The sequence below is a fragment of the Phyllostomus discolor genome, chromosome 1, assembly GCF_004126475.2.
Source record: "Phyllostomus discolor isolate MPI-MPIP mPhyDis1 chromosome 1, mPhyDis1.pri.v3, whole genome shotgun sequence".
In the NCBI taxonomy this organism is placed as follows: domain Eukaryota; kingdom Metazoa; phylum Chordata; class Mammalia; order Chiroptera; family Phyllostomidae; genus Phyllostomus; species Phyllostomus discolor.
Genome location: NC_040903.2, coordinates 191518846 through 191537588, shown reverse-complemented (window position 1 = coordinate 191537588; position 18743 = coordinate 191518846). Strand labels below are relative to the sequence as shown.

General features: G+C 39.3%; 2 protein-coding genes across 5 annotated transcripts in view; one reads left to right on the top strand and one right to left on the bottom strand.

The window, feature by feature from the left end:
- Nucleotides 1-12985, bottom strand: part of RAD51B (RAD51 paralog B) — a 504851-nt gene extending 491866 nt beyond the window's left edge. For 3 of the 4 annotated variants that reach the window (XM_028506147.2, XM_036011228.1, XM_036011234.1), the window contains exons 1-4: nucleotides 11944-12027; nucleotides 8425-8535; nucleotides 6990-7103; nucleotides 3227-3343 (exon numbers count right to left, since the gene is read on the bottom strand). In XM_028506147.2, the coding sequence (XP_028361948.1) occupies nucleotides 3227-3343; nucleotides 6990-7103; nucleotides 8425-8508 (315 nt within the window). In that variant the 5' untranslated portion in view covers nucleotides 8509-8535; nucleotides 11944-12027. Of the gene's footprint in view, nucleotides 1-3226; nucleotides 3344-6989; nucleotides 7104-8424; nucleotides 8536-11943; nucleotides 12028-12894 lie in introns of those variants that run through there. The other variant, XM_036011223.1, reaches the window with a different exon arrangement.
- Nucleotides 12986-13127: 142 nt separating this feature from the next.
- Nucleotides 13128-18743, top strand: part of ZFYVE26 (zinc finger FYVE-type containing 26) — a 60566-nt gene continuing 54950 nt past the window's right edge. The window contains 3 exon segments of the mRNA XM_028505932.2: nucleotides 13128-13213; nucleotides 13719-13995; nucleotides 15445-15523. Of these exon segments, the coding sequence (XP_028361733.1) occupies nucleotides 13802-13995; nucleotides 15445-15523 (273 nt within the window). The 5' untranslated portion in view covers nucleotides 13128-13213; nucleotides 13719-13801.

Sequence of the window (18743 nt, the reverse complement as noted above, 5' to 3'; positions counted from 1 at the left end):
AATACAAAAGGCTACATATTACATGATTCAATTGATAAGAGGTGTTGAGAAAAGGGAAATTTGTTAAGACAGAAAGCTGATCAGCGTGGGTGCCTGGGGATAAGGATGGAAGCAGAGATTAACTATAAATGGGCACAAAGGAACATTTTAGGATGATTGAAATGTTCTAAAACTGGGTTATAGTGATGATTTAATATAAATTTACTAACTGAATTACATAGTTAACAATGGTTGAATTTTATAGTGTTTAAATTGAACTTTAATAAAATTATTTTTAAATAGCCAAACAATTTATGGAAAGATATTTAAGCTCATTAGTAGTCAGGAAAATGAAAACTAAGATCACAAAGATGGGCAGAAATTAAGAAGTCTGATAATACCAAGGCAAGAAAATACAGAGCAAGAGGAATCCGTGCACATTGCTCACAGGACTGTAAACAGGAACCACCACTCTGGAAAACAATTCACCCTGATTCTGTGAAGTGACACATGCACACAACCTATACCCAGCAAATCACTCCAAAGTGGGTGCCCTAGATGGGGGCCAGAGAGCAGTGTTTTAGGCTTTGTAGACCGTGAGGTCCATGTCACAGCTGACTGGACTCTGCCTTGTATCCACACACAAAATGTAAACAAATGAGCACAGCTGTGTTTCAGTAAAACTTTATTTGTAAAAACAGGCAGTGAGCCAGATTTGACCACTGGGCAGTAAGTATGTTGTCAATCCTGGCCTTACAGAGACACCTGTAGGTATGACCCAGGAGACATGTGCAGCAGTTTCACAGAACTGGTTTATACTAGTAGCAAACCAGAAGCAACCCACATATTCATTCACAAGAGAAAGGATAAATGAATTGTAGCCTATTTTCAAAATAGAATATGATACAGCAATGAATTATACTCTTGTTAACTGCAACAACATGGATAAATCTTAGAAAACAATACTGAGTGAAAGAAGCAGATAGAAGAACTATGATATGATTTAACCACAGATACATGATTTAACAGAACTAAAAATAAGCAAAACTAAATAAAATACCTCTTATGTATATAGGTGGAAAAGGAAAACTACAGGCATAAGAAACTACAAGGGAAAAAGTAGAGAAATAGTAGAAATTCAGGGTGGACATTACCTCCCAACAGAAGGCCAAAGATAGGATCAGGGAGGAGTCCACAGCTAGTTTCAATGACTTTGGTCCTGTTCTGGTCCTTACACTGGGTCCCGGACTCATAGGAGTCCATGACTTACAAACACAGGATATACTTAATTCTGTAACCATAAAATAAATACTAAAATTTTGTTTTTTAATAAAAAGTAAATAGAATACTCCCTGTAATCAGCTGAAAAAATCCTAAGAAGACTGAGGAGGCTACCTGTAGCCAAAACAGAAAGCAAGGAATTTTCCCCTTAATAAACATATTTATATTCCAATTCGGCCAAGTAGATCATGACAAAACACTTAAATGGCTTGTAACTACTGCTTGGATTCAGAAAAAAATTGCTAAAAACTAAGTGAAAAGGTATTGAAAATGATTCTAAAAGTTAAAAAATAAGAAGTAGTTGTTGACTAATCTGCCTTACATTCCATTGGGGTTTTTTTTTTTTTTTTTTTTTTTTTTTTTTTTTTAAGATTTTATTTATTTATTTTTAGAGAGGGAAGGGAGAGAGGTGGGAGGGACGGGGAGAGAGAGAGAGAGAGAGAGACATCAATGTGCGGTTGCTGGGCGTCATGGCCTGCAACCCAGGAATGTACCCTGGCTGGGAATCGAACCTGGGACACTTTGGTTCCCAGTCCGCGCTCAATCCACTGAGCTACGCCAGCCAGGGCTCATTGGGGTTTTTTTGTTTTGTTTTTTAAATAAGTTTATAACTGTGGGTCACTATTAAGAACTTATTTGAGCAAAGGTCCAACTAAATGACAAAAAGATTATATGAACCAGCATTCTGGCACCATCTGGTGGCAGTACTCTGCAGTAGCAGGTTTTTCATTTTTTTTTTTTTTTAGATTCTTTTATTCATTTGTTTACCATCCAACAGGCAAATACTGGGCATAGTACACACACATTTTTAAACCTCTCTTGGAAGAAAGGAAATAAGATAAGGTTTAGTATCTAAAACAGGGCTTTAGATCTTCAAGGAAGAATTTACAGTTAAATTTTTGACTATCAATGCAAGAGTCTGCTGTTGTTTGGAGGTTTGCTTCAAGTATCTACATCCCTGGCACTCCCAGGCGAGAAGTCCCTCAGGACTGTATTGGTAAAGGGAGTCTATCAATTCACCACATCAGGACCAGTAAGCACACCAATGCCGTTTTCAAGGAAAAAAAACTGGTGGTTTTTCAATGTCCTCGAATTTTTTCTTGATACTTCTTCCCAAGGGTAGAGTCTAATTGCTCTCTCCTTGAACATGGGCTGGACTTAATGACTCACTTCTGGCGAAGACAATTTGGCAAAAGTAGTGATGTGTAACTTCCACAGTTAAGTCATCTAAGGTATCGCCACTTCCATCTTCCCCTCTTTTGGATCACTCATCCTATTGCAAGTCAGCCATCAGGACAGGAGAGGACTCCAGCAGCCTGTGGAGAGCCCCCTGGGGAAGGCCCTGCGACCTCCGGCCCACGGCCAGCACAACTTGCCGGTCATACGAGTGACCCCCCGTGGAAATAACTCCAGCCCCACCAAGCCTTCAGATACTGCATTCCTCGCCAGTATCACCAAGCTAAGCCACTCCTAAAGAAAGAAAACCAGTGTGGGTTGTTTTTTAAGCCACTTAGTTTTGAGGTAATTTGTTATGCAAAAATATATAACAAATACCCATCACTTCCTGGAACCAAATTCTATCCATAACAGGAAGTAAAAATAGCTCATTTCAGTTTAATACTGTAATTTTCTCAAATATTAATAAAATTTCAAATTTTCTTCCCTAATACACTAAGTAATGATCCTTTTTTAATTCTCCCAAATTGTTTAATATTGTTTCATAAGATTCATCATTTTCTACATTAATTCAAACAGCAACCAAAGCAGACCAGTCAGTCAACAAGGATTTTTCTAACATCTTTTTGCAGAGCAGCTATATTAGACACTGAGTAGAGAAGCAAGCCCTGAGGTGCTTGTAAATTAATTCAGATTAACATCCATGAGATAATGTTTTTTTAACTAAACGTCTCCCCCTGGCTCTGAAAGTAATGTCATGGAAGAGAGGTTTGGGAAGCGTCTCCGTTACCTCTGTGAGGGACCCGCAAGCCACGCCGCCGTGCAGGGCTTCGTCCAGCGCAGGCAGGGTCGTAGGCAGGAATGCAGGCGAGGCGGCAGCAGCCCTCCGGGCCTTTATCTCATAGGCCTGAGCAAGAAAAAGACTTAGTTCTTTCTAACGTCAAATCTATTCAGAAACATACACCAAGTCTAAACCTCAAATTTTAGCAGTCAGAACACCAATTCCAACTTTTATTCTCTATCATTTACTCATTCAACAAATATTTACTCTTTGCCAGGGACTGAGCTGGATTACGGGCATGTGATTCAACAGAGAGCCCCTGCCCTCAACGCACTTACAACCAACCATTAGGACTAGAAACTGGGCAATTCCTGGGCAAGGAATAAGAGATACTGTGACAGGGAAAGCGGAAACATAAAGACAGTATATCTGACCTCGATTTTGTGATCCAGGAAGACTCCAAGGAGGAGCTAACTAAGCTAAAATCTGAAATAGCTGTTAGACAAGCAAAGGAAATGTGTGTGTTCCTCCCAGAGAGAATGTACAGAGGAAGGTCAAGAAGCAATAAAGGGAGGAAATGGAAACTAACCAAAACTACAAAAAAACAAAGAGTTCATTTAGAGCTGTTCAAAGATGGAGGGTGGCCATGGTGTGGCAAGCAACGAGGCTAGAGAGGAAAGCAGGGGCCAAACCATCAAGAGCCTTGTTCGAGTTTGGAGTTTATGCCAAGAGCAACGAAGAGTGACAGGATCGGGTTATCACTTCACACTGAGGTTGGTTGGTGAAGAATAGCTCAAAGGTGGGTGTGACAGGCTGAGAAATATCCGTATCAAATCCTTGCAACCTGGGAAAGCTCTCATTTGAAAAAAGGTTTTTGCAGGTGTGATTAATGGGATTATATGCTCACTGGTAATATATAAGAACACTTGTCTCTTGCAATCTCTCCCATTAAAAATTTCATTTTTATAAATGAAATTTTATGAATGAAATGAAACCATAAAAACTCATTCATTCAATAAATTAAGAGTGCCTATTGCCTGCCATATACTATGATTGGCTCTGGGAATAAAATGGTAAACTGAACAGACTTAGTTTCCTCCCACTTAAAGTTTACAATTTAATAAATCTGTGTCTCAAATCCAAGGCTCTTTTGCCTCTGGGAGGATGTAGGAAGACCAGCATATTAATATTTATGAGCCATAAATGTACCTAGTCTTCTCTAACCTTACCTATTGAATTCTTATTTCAGTTAAACCATGGATTACCCCAGATTTTTTAAGGCTATATTCAGGCACATAAACTAATTTTAAAAGCTACTGTCAAAGAAGGGTGGTTTGCATCTGATTTAGAAATACATGAATAATGTCCACAGCCCATCATCAGGCAGCACAGGTGGACATGGGGACACTTTATCAAGCCTGTAAAGGCCACCCAATCTGTCAGCATTGAGGTGCTTCATTGGCACTATGGTAACTATAAATGTAATTACTAGAATAATCGATTTGGTGACTCTCAAAAAAGGAATAAAATGAACTAAAAAAACAAGACTCCAGAAGTAATAGTGTGAAGGGGGACCCCCCAAAACAAGATGAATTTATAAAAGATTATTTATTTATTTATTTATTCTTAAACTTCAGTCACCTTCAAAGTTCTCTCCATTTGATGCAATATACTATCGAGACATTTTTTCCACTGCCCAGGACAGTTTTTGAACTCAGTGATTTTGATGCCTTTTGTTCAGGGTGAGATCAGGTGAACAGGGAGGGTGGAGCACAGGAGTCATGCCATATTTTTGGTCAAAAACTGCTGAGCATTCAGCATAGTGTGGGCAGGTGCACTCATAAATCACCCATCATGAAATGAGCAAAGGGGTTGAAAAAGTCTTAAAAAAAATTCACTGAAGCCAAACACAGCCTCTCACAACAACATCAGCTGGTACACTGATACAGGTGGGTTCCTAGAACAGTCACCTATCAGGAGAAGCCTGTACTACAAGGGGCCCATGCTCCAGAAGATAATTCTGGGGTGTTTTGGGTCCCCTCACCCCATATGTGCATAAATGAGACAAAGTAATATCGTGATATGACATCCCACCAGTTTTTCTTCTACTTTGGTGGTTGCTTCCTCTCATATTCATCATTGTCTAGGCTCATCTTTAAATGCTGGCTTCACTCAGAACTTGGTCTTGGGTATACCTATCTTCTCATTTTCTAAGCAATTGCTCATCCATTCCCATGGCTTTGACTATCACTTACAGTGATGATTCCCAACTGCATACTTCTAGTGCAGACCTATCCTCCAAGCTCCATGTCCATACAGACTCACTAGGCTGGGACAGAGATAGGTTTTACAGTTGTGGGTACATAAAACACAGTTTGCTCTTGTGTTATTTATTAATTATTGCAATACTTTACAAACAACTGTAAATGCACTTTTGTCCTACCCTGTATTCAACTGCCTACATCACATTCCCACTCAATGTTTCACAAGCACTTTAACTTCAACAAGTACTAACTTGAAACCATGATCTGCCTTCCTTGAACTTGATCCTCTTCCAGTAACCCTTATCTCAGGAAATGGTACCACCCAATTTCTCAGAGCAAAAATCAAGGACTCATCTCTGACACTGTCCTGTATTCGCCACCACCCACAATCAGCAAATCCTATTCATTCTACCTCCTAAATGTCTCTCATATTAATTGACATTATACCTTCTGCATTAATACCACACTACTAATCCATGTCACAATCACTTTCTGTCTGAAATATACTAATAGATATCTAACTATTCTTCACAAATATTTCCTTGTTCCTTTTCAACTATATGTTGAAAAGACTACTACATGTTCAAAACTGAGTTTCTAAAAACACCATAGTGCCAACTTCATTGGCATTATGGTAACTATAAATGTAATTGGTGTTTGATTACATTGATTACATTACATGTTTGATTACAGCCTTTTATGGCTTCTCATTATCCCAAGAATAAAGTCCAAAATCTTTAACATTGTCTGCAGGCCCTAAGGATCTGACTCCTGCTTACTTTTCTGACTTCATCCCCTGACACTCTCTTCCTCACTGCAATGTTCCACTCACACCGGCCTGACTTTCTGACCATGCAAGCACCATTCTGCTTCTCTTCACAGAGCCTTCGAATTTGCTAGTCCCCCACCTGTGAGCCTTCCTCCCTGCTCACCTCCCTCCCCAACTCCTTTGCTTATCTCTCCCTATTCATCCTTCAGGCTTTAGCCTAAGTGTCGCTTCTTTAGGGGAGCCCTTCCCAAAATTAAGTTTCACAACTCCTTGAAATTTTCCCTAAGAGGACTTACCTCTACTGCAATTAACTAAATATTTACATAAATATTTGCTTAATGCCTCACTTCTCCCATTAGTGTAAGCTACAGGAGGGCAGGAATGTTACCAATCTTGTTCACTACAGTATCCCCAGTACCTGCCAAAGTACCTGGCTCATGGCTGGCACTCAATAAATATTGGTTGCAAGAATAAATGACTAAATAAATAAACAGACAAAAAAGTCTTTCTTGAAAGAATGAACTAAGGCTAAGCCAATGTTAAGGCAGGACTCAAATCCAAAGAATGCTACAAGAGTGAATATAAAACAAAAGAGAAAGATGAGTTACTGGACAGCAGCTCAAGTGGTGACGTAAGTGGAGACGAAAGTGAATTCCTGCCCATGTTCTCTTATTACCTAACTTGAAATACGCCATACATATTGATTGTAAAGAATGGCAGGTGTCAATTATACACATACCGTTTGCATCTGTGGGGCACAGGCCCTGCTGACCACACGCAGAAGTTCATGGACGCCTCGATAACTGAGGCCAGTGATCTTCATAAGCTCCAGGGGGGAAAGACATAAAAAGTCCTAAAGAGTCATAAGGAGAATATTTTAAATATATGTGTAACAAAGACATTGAAATTAAAAGGAAAATTTCATCTGTTATTGTCCATGTATAGGCAAAAGTGAAATTTTTCGCAGATGAAAGAGTTATGTGCTTCTTATAGTACTTTCCCCTCAAAGTATGCCTTAACTAAAAGATGATGACAGCTTTATCTTGTAATTATCCAACTGAGCTGGCATGTACCAGAGGGTGCACAAGCAACACCATAGAACAGCAGCATCCAGCCCATGTGTCTCTGAGCACTGCACTTGGCCCTGACACAGTCTGCACACAAATGAGGCCCAGAAAGTGTCAGGCAGAAATGTGCTGCTTCCTTAACTACATGATACTCAGGGGCAGTATTGGATAATTGACAAGAGAATAAAACTGACTATGGAATGAAACGTTAAATTTCATACTTTTCAGAACGTTTCAAATATGCACATGAGATTATTAAACATATTAACCAAGGAACCAAAGATACCTTTAACACACAAGGCAATTTTTTAAAAATTGCAGCATGTTCTGAAAGTCTGTCTAAGGATTAAATCCTAATCTAAAACCTTAAATCTCATTTAATCTGAGAGCTTTTCTTCACTATTGTACTTAAAAATGCAACACCTCTCTATACATTTCTCTCACTCCATCAATAGGAAAATAATCCTGACTATTAATTTCTCTTGCTTTTGAGAGGAATTATCCATCAAACACCATCCCCTCATTAGAGTCATAGTTCTCATACAACTACAAAATTTCTCTTAAGTAGGTACAACTTCTTGAGAATCCCAAATAGATGTCACAGGTGTACTTCACCTTACACCATGAGCATCCATCCCCACAAAATGGAAAAATACTGAACTTGGACAAATGAAATCATATTTGGAAGTTTACCCCAAGTGACTTATCATTTAAAATTTATCTATGGAGTCCTGGCTGGTGTGGCTCAATGGACTGAACACCGGCCTATGGACGAAAAGGTCACTGGTTAGATTCCCAGTCAGGGCACACGCCTGGGTGGTGGGCCGGGTCCCCAGTTGAGGGCATGCAAAAGGCAACCAATTGATGTTTCTCTTGTACACAGATGTTTCTCTCCCTTTCTTTCTCTGTCCTTTCCCCTCTCACTAAAAATAAATAAATAAAATACTTTAAAATTACTCTATGGAGACGCACTATCATTTATCCTTTTTTTTCTATGAACCTAAGTTTTCATATTTCAGGTGTATTTAAGAGTTATTAAGTTACACACGTACTTAAAATTAATTTGTACTTAAAGTTTCTCATTGAAAAAAATTAAATAAAATTTACCCGACAGGTAACAATCTGATGTCTGTTCAGACGGTCACATAGCTCTTGTGATAAACCCACTCGTCTTAGTTTCCTGCTGCTCATGACTCCAGATTGGAAAAAAAGAAGCACCTTGAAGAAACATTGAAAACAGCATAAGCAATAATAGATGGCTACTATCCAAATACTCTCAAAAATAAAGAAATCTTCAAACTTTTCACATGCTTAATGAAATGTATAGTATTTAAATATTACTGACAAAATAAAGGAAGGCTATAGAATCTTTCTAAATATTTTAAACAGGGGAGACAACTGTTGATCAAACACACACAAAGAAACAAGGTATGAGAATATCTACTTCACACCATCCTTTGATACTTATTTCATGAATATAATAATACCACTTGACATTTGTAAAGCATCTTGAGCTTTTCAATCCATTTATAAATTTGGATTATAAATAACCTTCAAGACACATTCTGAAACAGGATTCCTAGCAAGTCTTTACTTTCATTGCACTGAAACAACAAATTTATTGGGTATCTACTGTACCAGGCGCTGTTGCTACACATAAATTATCACAATTAATCTTCTCAACAGCCCTCTAAGGAACGGTATTGACCCAATTTTTGCATAGGAGAAAACAAAAGCCTGAAAAGCTTAGCTATTCTATTATCACCAGAAATAGCAGGTGGTGGGTCCAGATTTCAAACCCAGGAGTTCTGACTCTTGAGGTCCATCCTCCTAACCATCACACTCTACCACCAGTCCACAATCATATTTAATTCCTTTTTCTGAGTCACAGCAAATCTTCTAATCGAATGCTATTTGATTACTCCAGGTGTTATTTACAAGCTGAATTCTGTTTATTATACTAGCTGCCCACATTCCTACATACTATACTGGCTGATGATATTCCCAAATACTATTAAATTTCACTCTTGTTGAACCTCACTAGGGCTAAATAAGGTTTCTGAAATAATTGTGTTCAGGGAGCTAGAATAGAATCACTGTCATTCCCTTGTTAACGTACGCAAAGGATAGGCTTTCTATCTCATTGAGACAGCAAAATATCCTCTGGATAGAGTAGAAACAGGAACTCTTCCGTGTTCCAGGGGATAAAGCAATACAATCATCAGAAAAGTAAAATTCTGAAAAAATATATACTGAGAATGTAGATACTTATTTCTAATACTATGGTCCAAATTTCTATTTAACATCTAAATTCTCTGAGATTGAGTATCTCTGTGTATCAGATCAAACTTCTGTCTCTCTCTTACACACACACACACACACACACACCTCCCACAAACACAGAACACATCCCTCTCATTTCTCTTAATGGGAATTAGTCAGTATTGATTTGTTTCCCCAGTGGAAAGTTTACTGAGTGGCATGTCCTATGTCACTGCCTAGTGTCTTTACAGATCAGGTAGTTCCAGGAAATGACACCATTTAGACTGGTAAATTCAATGAAAAAGGAGACCTGTCAACCCCAAACTGCCTGGACTTGAACCAAGATCAACTCTGCTATCTCTGCCTTTATTAGGGCCACTCCCATCACTTGCCTGGACTTTTGCATACATGTGGTCACTCCCTGCCTCATGAAAAAAAAATCTATTCATTTACTCCTTCTGCAGGGGCTTCTTAAGCACACATTCTGCTAAGATCTGGAGTACAAGTGCTAAGTTCTGGGGTACAAGAATCATTTAAAACCCTGGCCAGGTAGGTCTGTTGGTTAAGGCATGGTCCTGATAAGCCACAGTTGCAGGTTCAATCCCTGATCAGGGCACATACAAGAATCAACCAATGAACACATAAAAACATGGAACAATACATCAATGTTTTTCTCTTTCTCTCAATAAATTAAAAAACATTTTTCAAAGGATCATTTAAGTACATTCCCTCCCCTTTGGCAACTCACAGTAAAAGATAAAAAGTGATGTATAAAGCCCTGGCCGGTGGCTCAGATGGTTGGAGCATCGTCCTGTACACCGAAAAGGTAGCAGGTTCGATTCCTGGTCAGGGCACATACGTAGAATGCAAGTTCAGTCCCTGGTCAGAGAGCGTACTGGGAGAAACTCATCAACGTTTCTCTCTCACATTGATGTTTCTCTCTCTCTTCCCTCTTCTTTCTCTAAAACATCAATAAACATATCCTCAAAAGAAGAAAAGTGATATATACAAAAATAACTCGTCATGCAATAAGTACTGTCAGTATTTAAATGTGCCGTGGACAGGAAGAAGCACAACACTGGCCTGTAAACATCAGGCCCGTGCCATAAGCCTGCCAGAGGGAGCTTCTTAAAAAGTTGCCTCTACCTTGTCACCTTCATCCTTTAAAACTGCCCATGGAACCATCAGACTACAGGATATATTCCACACTTCCTAAGATTAAGACCCTTCATAAGCTGGTTCCTCATTTCCCTCTCATTCCTACATCAGGCTGCAAGACCCAGATCCTGACCTTTCTAGCAGTTGCTGTACCTCCCACTGTCCTATAGTTTCTTCATCTGTAAAACAACGGTAATTCAAATACCTACTCCACAGGACTGTAATGAAGGTTAAAGGATTTCAAGTAATGCTCAAGGTTAACAATCATTATCATTATCAATTCACTGAGCAAGACATCATTAGCTGCCTCAAGTGACTGCTCTCCAGCCTCAACAGTATATTGGTAGGTCAGGCAAGTGCCATCCAGCCTCCCTGACTTTCCTTCACAAAGCTTTCTCCAAACTCAGTCTCTTCTTCTCCAATGTTCTCATTACTTTGTACACATTTGCCCGATGATTAACTATTATTATGCCTTGAATGTTTGATTATCCCACTAGAGACTGTAAGTTCCTGTTCTGTATGTGTGTGCAAATGCTCATGTGAATGGGGAATGAGGGAAGATACTCAACCCCAGAGACTGAATCCTCTACACCTCATCATGAAAAGAAAGAAAAATCCTCCTTTAGTTAAATGAAAATTGTGAAGTAATAATAATAGCTAATATTTATGGATGCCCTTATTAGGTCCCATACACTGTTCCAAGCCCTTGGGATGTTTTACTCCTTTTACAGATTAAAGATACGAGGCACTGGGCTGAAAACTTTCGCAGTCTAACAGCTAGCATATGATGGAATCCGCATTCGAATCCAGAGATCTGACTCCAGATTCCACGCTATTATCCACCTCTCCTGCAACGAAACCTGAAAGCGAGCAGACCCTAAACTTCCCCCAATCATGGGCTTCCCTGCCTAGACACCAAACTGCCCAGAAGTGAAAGAGGGGGAGGGGAGTATCAAGAGATGAAACACTAGCTCAAACCCTCTAAAAAGAGCTTTTCCAACAAGGAGCAGCTTCCTTGCAACCCCACAAAGACAGAAAGCCCACAGATCCCCGGCAGAGCTCGTATTAAGATCCCAAACCGACTTAAGGGGGCGTGCCTGCACGCGAGAGACTCTCCGCTGCCCCAATATCAATACCACAGGCCCCGAGAGGGAGCAGAAACTAATGCGCGCACCCCGCTACCCCCAGGATGAAACTTTCCAGTACCGGGTCTGCAGCATCCAATTTTCAAAGTTTCCCCCACCCATCACACAGTTCCCCGCGGAAAGTGCCGCAAGGCAACAATCAAAACGCTGGTTGGGTCGTCTTCAGGAGAAATATCCAATCAGAAGCCAGCCGAGTCAAGTCGGCTCCGCGGCTTGCTGGGATTTGTAGTTCGCCCTTTATAATAAAGCTGTAAATCCCAGTTTCTCAATTTAGTGATTATCAAAATGGGTTAGAGGAATGTCAGTAAGGAGTCTATGAAGCCAGAAGAAACCTTGCTTAAAGCTTTCTCTTTTCTTTCTTTTGTCACTACATTTCAAAATTGTTTAATGGATCAGAGAGACCATTTTAGTTTTCTGGAAATAGATGAGAATCCACCTATCATAGGAGCGGTTTCGGGAGAAGCTTTTGGTTTGTTTTAGCTTGTTTTCTTCATCACCCTTTGGTGGTGAAATAGTTTGGGAAATGCTGAATAGAATTGCTCAAACGGTTACTTTCTCAGTTTCAGATTATGATGTATGCAAACAGTGTTGCTCATTCTTTGCTCTTATCTCTCTTGTGCATATCTGTATCTTATAATTTAGCGCATTTTATTCTAAGTATTGATTGGCACCCCTCACTAGAATCTGAGCTCCTTGAGGACAGGGACCACAACTTACTCAGGTTCTAAAGGCTAGCACACCACTCAACTAACAGTTGTCGGATAAATGAGCAAATGAATAAATCGAGTTACATAGAAGAAAATGCGAATTCAGAACTCAGGGTTCTGAGATTTAAAAAGAGCCCAAGTGTATAGAATAACTACGGAAGTGGATTCAGGTCTCGCTCTGGGTATCCTACCCAAGGCCTGGCAAAGCACTAACACTGGCTGGAACTCAGCAAATGTTGACTTCAAACTCTAGAGAGAAAAGAGAGAGGAAAAACAAAATCAAGGAACATAGCTATTACTGCCACCTGCTCCGCGGAACGCAGAACGGAAGGTGTCAGGTAGAGGAGCTGTCAAAACTGAGAAGGATGTTTCTTAGCAGGTAGCTGACTTACTACTCCCTTGGAGAGAACAAGCTTTCGCTGGTCCCTTGAGGTGGCCTCACGTGACCCAAACAAATATGGCACCTTATTTGCATCTTTCTTCCATCGACCAATAGGAATGACCGTTGTCACCGTCGACTCCTCCCCCCCACCCCCCACCGCAACCTCGCGAAGGGATCTGTCACCTGACTTGACTCAAACATGGCTGCGCTCGAAGCATTATTTCTCTGGGCACCGGGAGCAGGTGAGTGTAAGACACCCCAGAGAAGGCTCTTCAAGACCCCTCTAGGGAGTGCCCCTGTGCCCCAACTCCCACTGACCTCCAGTTCTGAGACAGATTCCTCTACGGATCCTCAACCATCTACCTTAAGGGAGGGCTCAAACTAGGGTGGTTCCTGCTGAATTTCTCGTCCGTAAGGAGGCGACCACCTGGGGATTTGGAGCGGGACTGCGTTTAAAGTTTAGGAGGGAATACGAAAGTGGAATTATGGATCTGTGTCCCGGGCTAATATGACCGTTAATATTAAATGAATATTGGATGCTTGTAGAGAGATGAGATCCACCCCTTGAGGAAAGGTGGAACTTCTCAGAAAAAGACATGCTGATTAGCATGTCAAATCAGTCTTACTGATGATAACTAATGATAACTAGAAAAGTAAGTCCCCCCTTTCCCAGTCGGGCTAGTAATTACTATTTATTTAACCACAGCTCCTTTTATTTTTTCTTACTCTGGTGTGCATTGTTTGTAGGAGATGCTCCAGGAATGAGAAAATTGACAATGTGTTCTGCGTAATTCATCTCTTTCTATCTCCCTGCACTCTGTGCTGGGAAAATGCATCATCCATTTGGAAAAGAGGAAACTGCTTCCCAGAAGGAGCTTTTTGGATTTTTCCGTGAGTGCCTTCGAAGAGGAGAGTGGGAGCTGGCACAGGCATGTGTACCTCAGCTACACGAGGCACAAGGGGATATCCCAAAGAAGGTGGAGGATATACTCCAGGCGCTGGTAGTGTGTCCAAATCAGCTGAGGTAAGAGATCTCTCTTACTGCCAGGCAGTCACAGTGGGGGAGACACAAGGTTTAATATTTGGGCTCTGGTCACTGTGCCTCGCTCAACTATCCTCTGAAGAATTAGCAGAGGAAGAGCATATTTTACATGCTCTAAAAATTTACCTCTATAATACATGTCTATTACTTAATCAGTATTGTCTTTAAATTATCATTTAGAACTGTGTTTAAGCCTGGCCAGCAAATTGTGCCTGAAACCACCATTTCTTATTTATTGTCATTAAAGTACGTGGGGCTACATTGAAAAGCATTTTCTTTGCCTCCTAAAAAGCAAACCCTGCTCTCTTCTTATGAAATTGAAGTGAGTTCACTTAAAAGAAATGGAAGTAAATTCATTTAAAGCTTTTTATTTTGAAATAAGTATAAGACTCACAAGACATACAACAGTAATACAAAAAGTACCTTCTCGATAGCTTCCCCCAGTTGTGACATCTCTTAATAGCTATAGTACAATAGCAAAACCAAGAAATTAACATTGGTAATTATTGTTAACTAGAATGCATTTTTTAATCTGCATTCATTTTTATGCATAGTTCTGTGCAATTTTATTCCTGCATAGATTCATGTAACTACCACTGTAATCAAGATACACACTGTTTCATCACCACAAAAGAATTCCCTCACTCTTTGTATTTTGACCCCACCTTGTCCCTTGACAACCACTGTTCTCTACCTAAATTTTTAATGAAATTCTTCCAGCCATGCTAATAACTGGTGGTATAGGAATTAAATGTACTGTTCAGCCTATCCCTCACTATTCCTTACTTTGTGTTACATTGTTTAAGTACTGTATTAGCATATGCAGGGTGGGGCAAAAGTAGGTTTACAGTTGTTCATGTGGAAAGTAATAAAATAATTAATTAATAATACAAGAATAAGCTCTTTTGTGTCCTCGAAACTGTAAACCTACTTTTGTCCCCTGAATAGAGTGCAGGCTTAGGTGACTCTTTTCTTCCTTTATTTTTTCCCCTTAAACTTGGATTCTAGCCTGTTACTATCTAATTTAAATTACTAACTTCAAAGAAAGACTTATGAATTCCTATAACCCTTTTCTTCATATAGAGTTAAAACAAATTTTTATCAAGTTCCTTTTTTTCTTTAAGACTACTTGATTCAGTTTCTGTTTTCAAGAATACACTTTAGATAGCTTTGCTTTTATGGTTTTCTATGTAACAGAATTTTGTTTAAAAATAATAAAGAGTAGATAGGGAAGTAGAGGTAGGACTACTATCTTTTTCTTTACTTTTTTATGAAAGCTGCTAGCTGTATTCTGGTTCTAGTTTTATTGATTGTCTTGCCTGTTGGAGTTTAAAATAAACTAAGCAGTGAAATCTAAATCTTGGACAACAAAAGAGAAAAAGTCAGTGGAACTTCTTTGTCTAGAAATTCTTTTCTTTTTACATTCTGCAGATGTGGACAGGACATCAACCCTCAAAGATTAGCCTGGGTCTGGCTTCTTGTGCTGGAAAAATGGTTTGCCCAGGAAAAGGTAAGGAGGTTTCTATTTCACATTTTCTCCTGAGGCCGAGACTGAGAACAACTTGAAAGTAGTTATGAGATTTCCCTTCTGTCTGTTACTTCATTTATTATGAGGTTTTCATATCCTCTCTCCATGTTGACAGTGAGAATGGCACAAATTGTTATTGCTGTCTTCTTACCTAAATTCATTCATTAATTTCGCTATCAGTCGTTAGCATGTAATACCATGTGAAGTGATACCGTTTTGTTAAGTGCCGTTATGAGAGTTGTGCCTGAGCAGAATGCTGCGGGACTCCACGAAAGTGACACGTCGGGGGATGCAGTGTGGCCCTCATAATACTGAAGTGATGGAGAGTGGGCTGAGCTGAAACTTGGTTGTTCTTCCAAAAATCATATTTTAACTCATCCAGTACAATGAAATCTTACAGATTTCAACCTCTGATAATTTAGTAACTCACATGAATTGAGTGATATTATACCAAATATAAAAACAAAGTAAGCAAATTAATACTGAAGGCAAACTTTTAAGGAAGTGCTTTTTCTCAAAAGAAAAATCACCATGAAAAGCCTTATTTGGAAGTATGTGATAGTTATTAGAAATTGATATCCATTAAAGGCATTTCTCTGAGGCAGTTTTGTGTTAAATCTCAGACTTTAAAATTTAAGTGAGGAGCCTCTGACTCAGAAGGGAGACGACTGGCCTAAGGTCACACCACAGAGCTGACGAAACTAGAGCTGGAACCAAGACCTGACTTTGAGTTCCCGTTCCTCTGCCTTTCCACCTCAATATCAGTTTCTTTCATGCCTTCATGGGCTTAAAAGAAAGAAACCGTAAATTCTGTTGTGTAAATTTCTATCTTTGAGCCTGATTTTCTTCTTTACTTCCCTCAGGCATCAGAATGCATTTTGTCTTTAGTTCCAATTGTGCTCAACACCTGCCCTTCTCCACAGAGCTGTCAACAAGTAACAGATACTACTAATCTAAATGTATCTCTCATCCGAGCTTTAAAGACTAGGAGGAAAGAAAGACAAGCAAAATTGAAAAATATCCCAGGATGATCAAGAATTAGCTATAATTTCAGATTTAAAAGAAAAACTTGAGCTAAAATATTTAATAGTATCTTCAAAGAGAAAAAGCATAAATGTTTTATTGTTATTGATTCAGGATATTTCCAGGACAAATGTGGAATTTATCAAACCAGATGAATGTTCCCCTCACTAAAGGGTATCTGATTACTTAATGGCTGACTGGTTGGCTTATTTTGTGGACAGTTGCTCAACCCAGTCAGGAGGTGGATTTTACTTCCCTGATTCCTTAGCACAGACTAAGTTGTTCTTGTTTTTGCTGGCACTAAAAATCATTTGGTCCAATGCCTCAGTTATTTAAGCAGTTGTGGGACTGTTTTAAACTTTAAACAAGGACCTCAGAGAATTTAAAAACTTTATACGAGGACTAAGAGTTCAAGTGAATTCTTGGAGTAGTTCTACGAGGCCAGTCGTTGTCCTGGAGTGGCTTTCATCTTCTTGAGACTTTCTGGCTTCTTGTCCTTTTCCTGTCTCCCACCTTGTTCCAGAAGCTTCCTTTTTAATTATTAGTTGAAACAGTGATTCCATTTTCCCTTTCCTTCATCCACTTTCACCTCCTGCCTTTTTATCTTGTAGCGACTATCTCTACATGTGTAAGTATGTGTGCCAAAATTAAATTGCAGAAACGTTCACTGCCCTGCTGCTTCCAACAGAGGAGCATTGGATCTTGTGTTGTAAACTCCCCCTCACACACACACACACACACACAATTTCTGTAGGTATTTCTTGCCTTGAGCTAAGGGACCTTTCAATAAAACCCAGCTTCTGGAGGCTTTAACCAGCTACATGATTTACAGATGTCTCCAATTTAAAGCTGTGTTTGTCAAGATTATCTCTCTCTTTGTACAAGTGTCTGGAGAAAGGCAGATTATAATTTTACTTTTAAGGACCAGGTAATGGGAAGTAGTTGTGAAACAAGAGGTACCAAAAGAGAGGCTCTCTCCTCCTTTATACCTTAGTCTTCTCCCAAGGTGTGTCTCATTAGCAAACATTGGGATCACTTTTTCCTTTTCATGATTGAAATAATTGGAAAGTACTTTCTAACTATTTCATTTCTAGTAAAGATTATTTTTTAAAAATATCTACTTAAGCCACAGGTTTCTGTGATTTAGAGATTAAATGATATTTTTTAAAATATGCAAAAATATACACATAGCACCTGGCACATAGTAAGTTTTGATAAACACTAGCTCTTTCCTGTTTACTTTTGTTTTCCAACTTATAATAAATACCAAAATCCAGGATTTGAACCAAAAGAGGATGATGTGGTCCACACCCTCCCAGGGTTACTCACAACTGGATATTTTGGTCACTGCAGGAAAGATTTTTGGAAGAAGACTTCAAATGACAGAAAAAGTGACATAAAATTGGCAAAACCTGAAGTCTGAGGCTGATCAGTGTGGGCTTTATTAGCATTTAAGAAAGGTATTGCATCCAAGAGTAGCTATTTTTGTTTTTAAAGGAAAGTATCTCAAAACTTTTCTAGGAATTTAATGGTTATCTTAGAGAAACAGCAGAAATAAGAGTAGCTGGAGACGTGGAGAAGTGTTATTTCTGTTTCGGGCCCATGTACCTCGGCCATGGCATCTGTTCTCCATCCCCAACGATTGCAAGGTGTTCAGGTTCTGTAGATCCAAGGGTCATAAAAATTTTAAAGAGAAGCACAATCCTTGTAAGGTCAGGTGGACTAAAGAAGTCTTTAAAGTAGCTGATTAAGAGTTTACAGCAGATAATTCATTTGAATTTGAAAAACATAGAAATGGACCTATGAAATACTAGCAAGAGCTGTGAAATAAAACGATTGAGGCAATGAAGAGAGTTGAAGAGATCAAACAGAAATGTCAAGCTAAATTTATAATGAGCAGGCTCAAGAAAAACAAATACAGAAAGTTCAGAACATCAAAGAAGTCACTCAAAACATTTATCTCATCTGGGCCCTTTTCCGTGCAAAGAAAGCAGCAAGAAGACAAACATCACAGAAACTCCAGGAGGATGTGGACATGGAAGTGTTTCTGACAACCTTACTGGATAACCATTTCTGTGAGCACATTGGAAAATCTCCTCTAGAGACTTACAGCCTCGAAGTTATCGATTTTTCTTTATGTAAGGTGACTCAAATGAAAAGGTGATTAAAAATACATCTC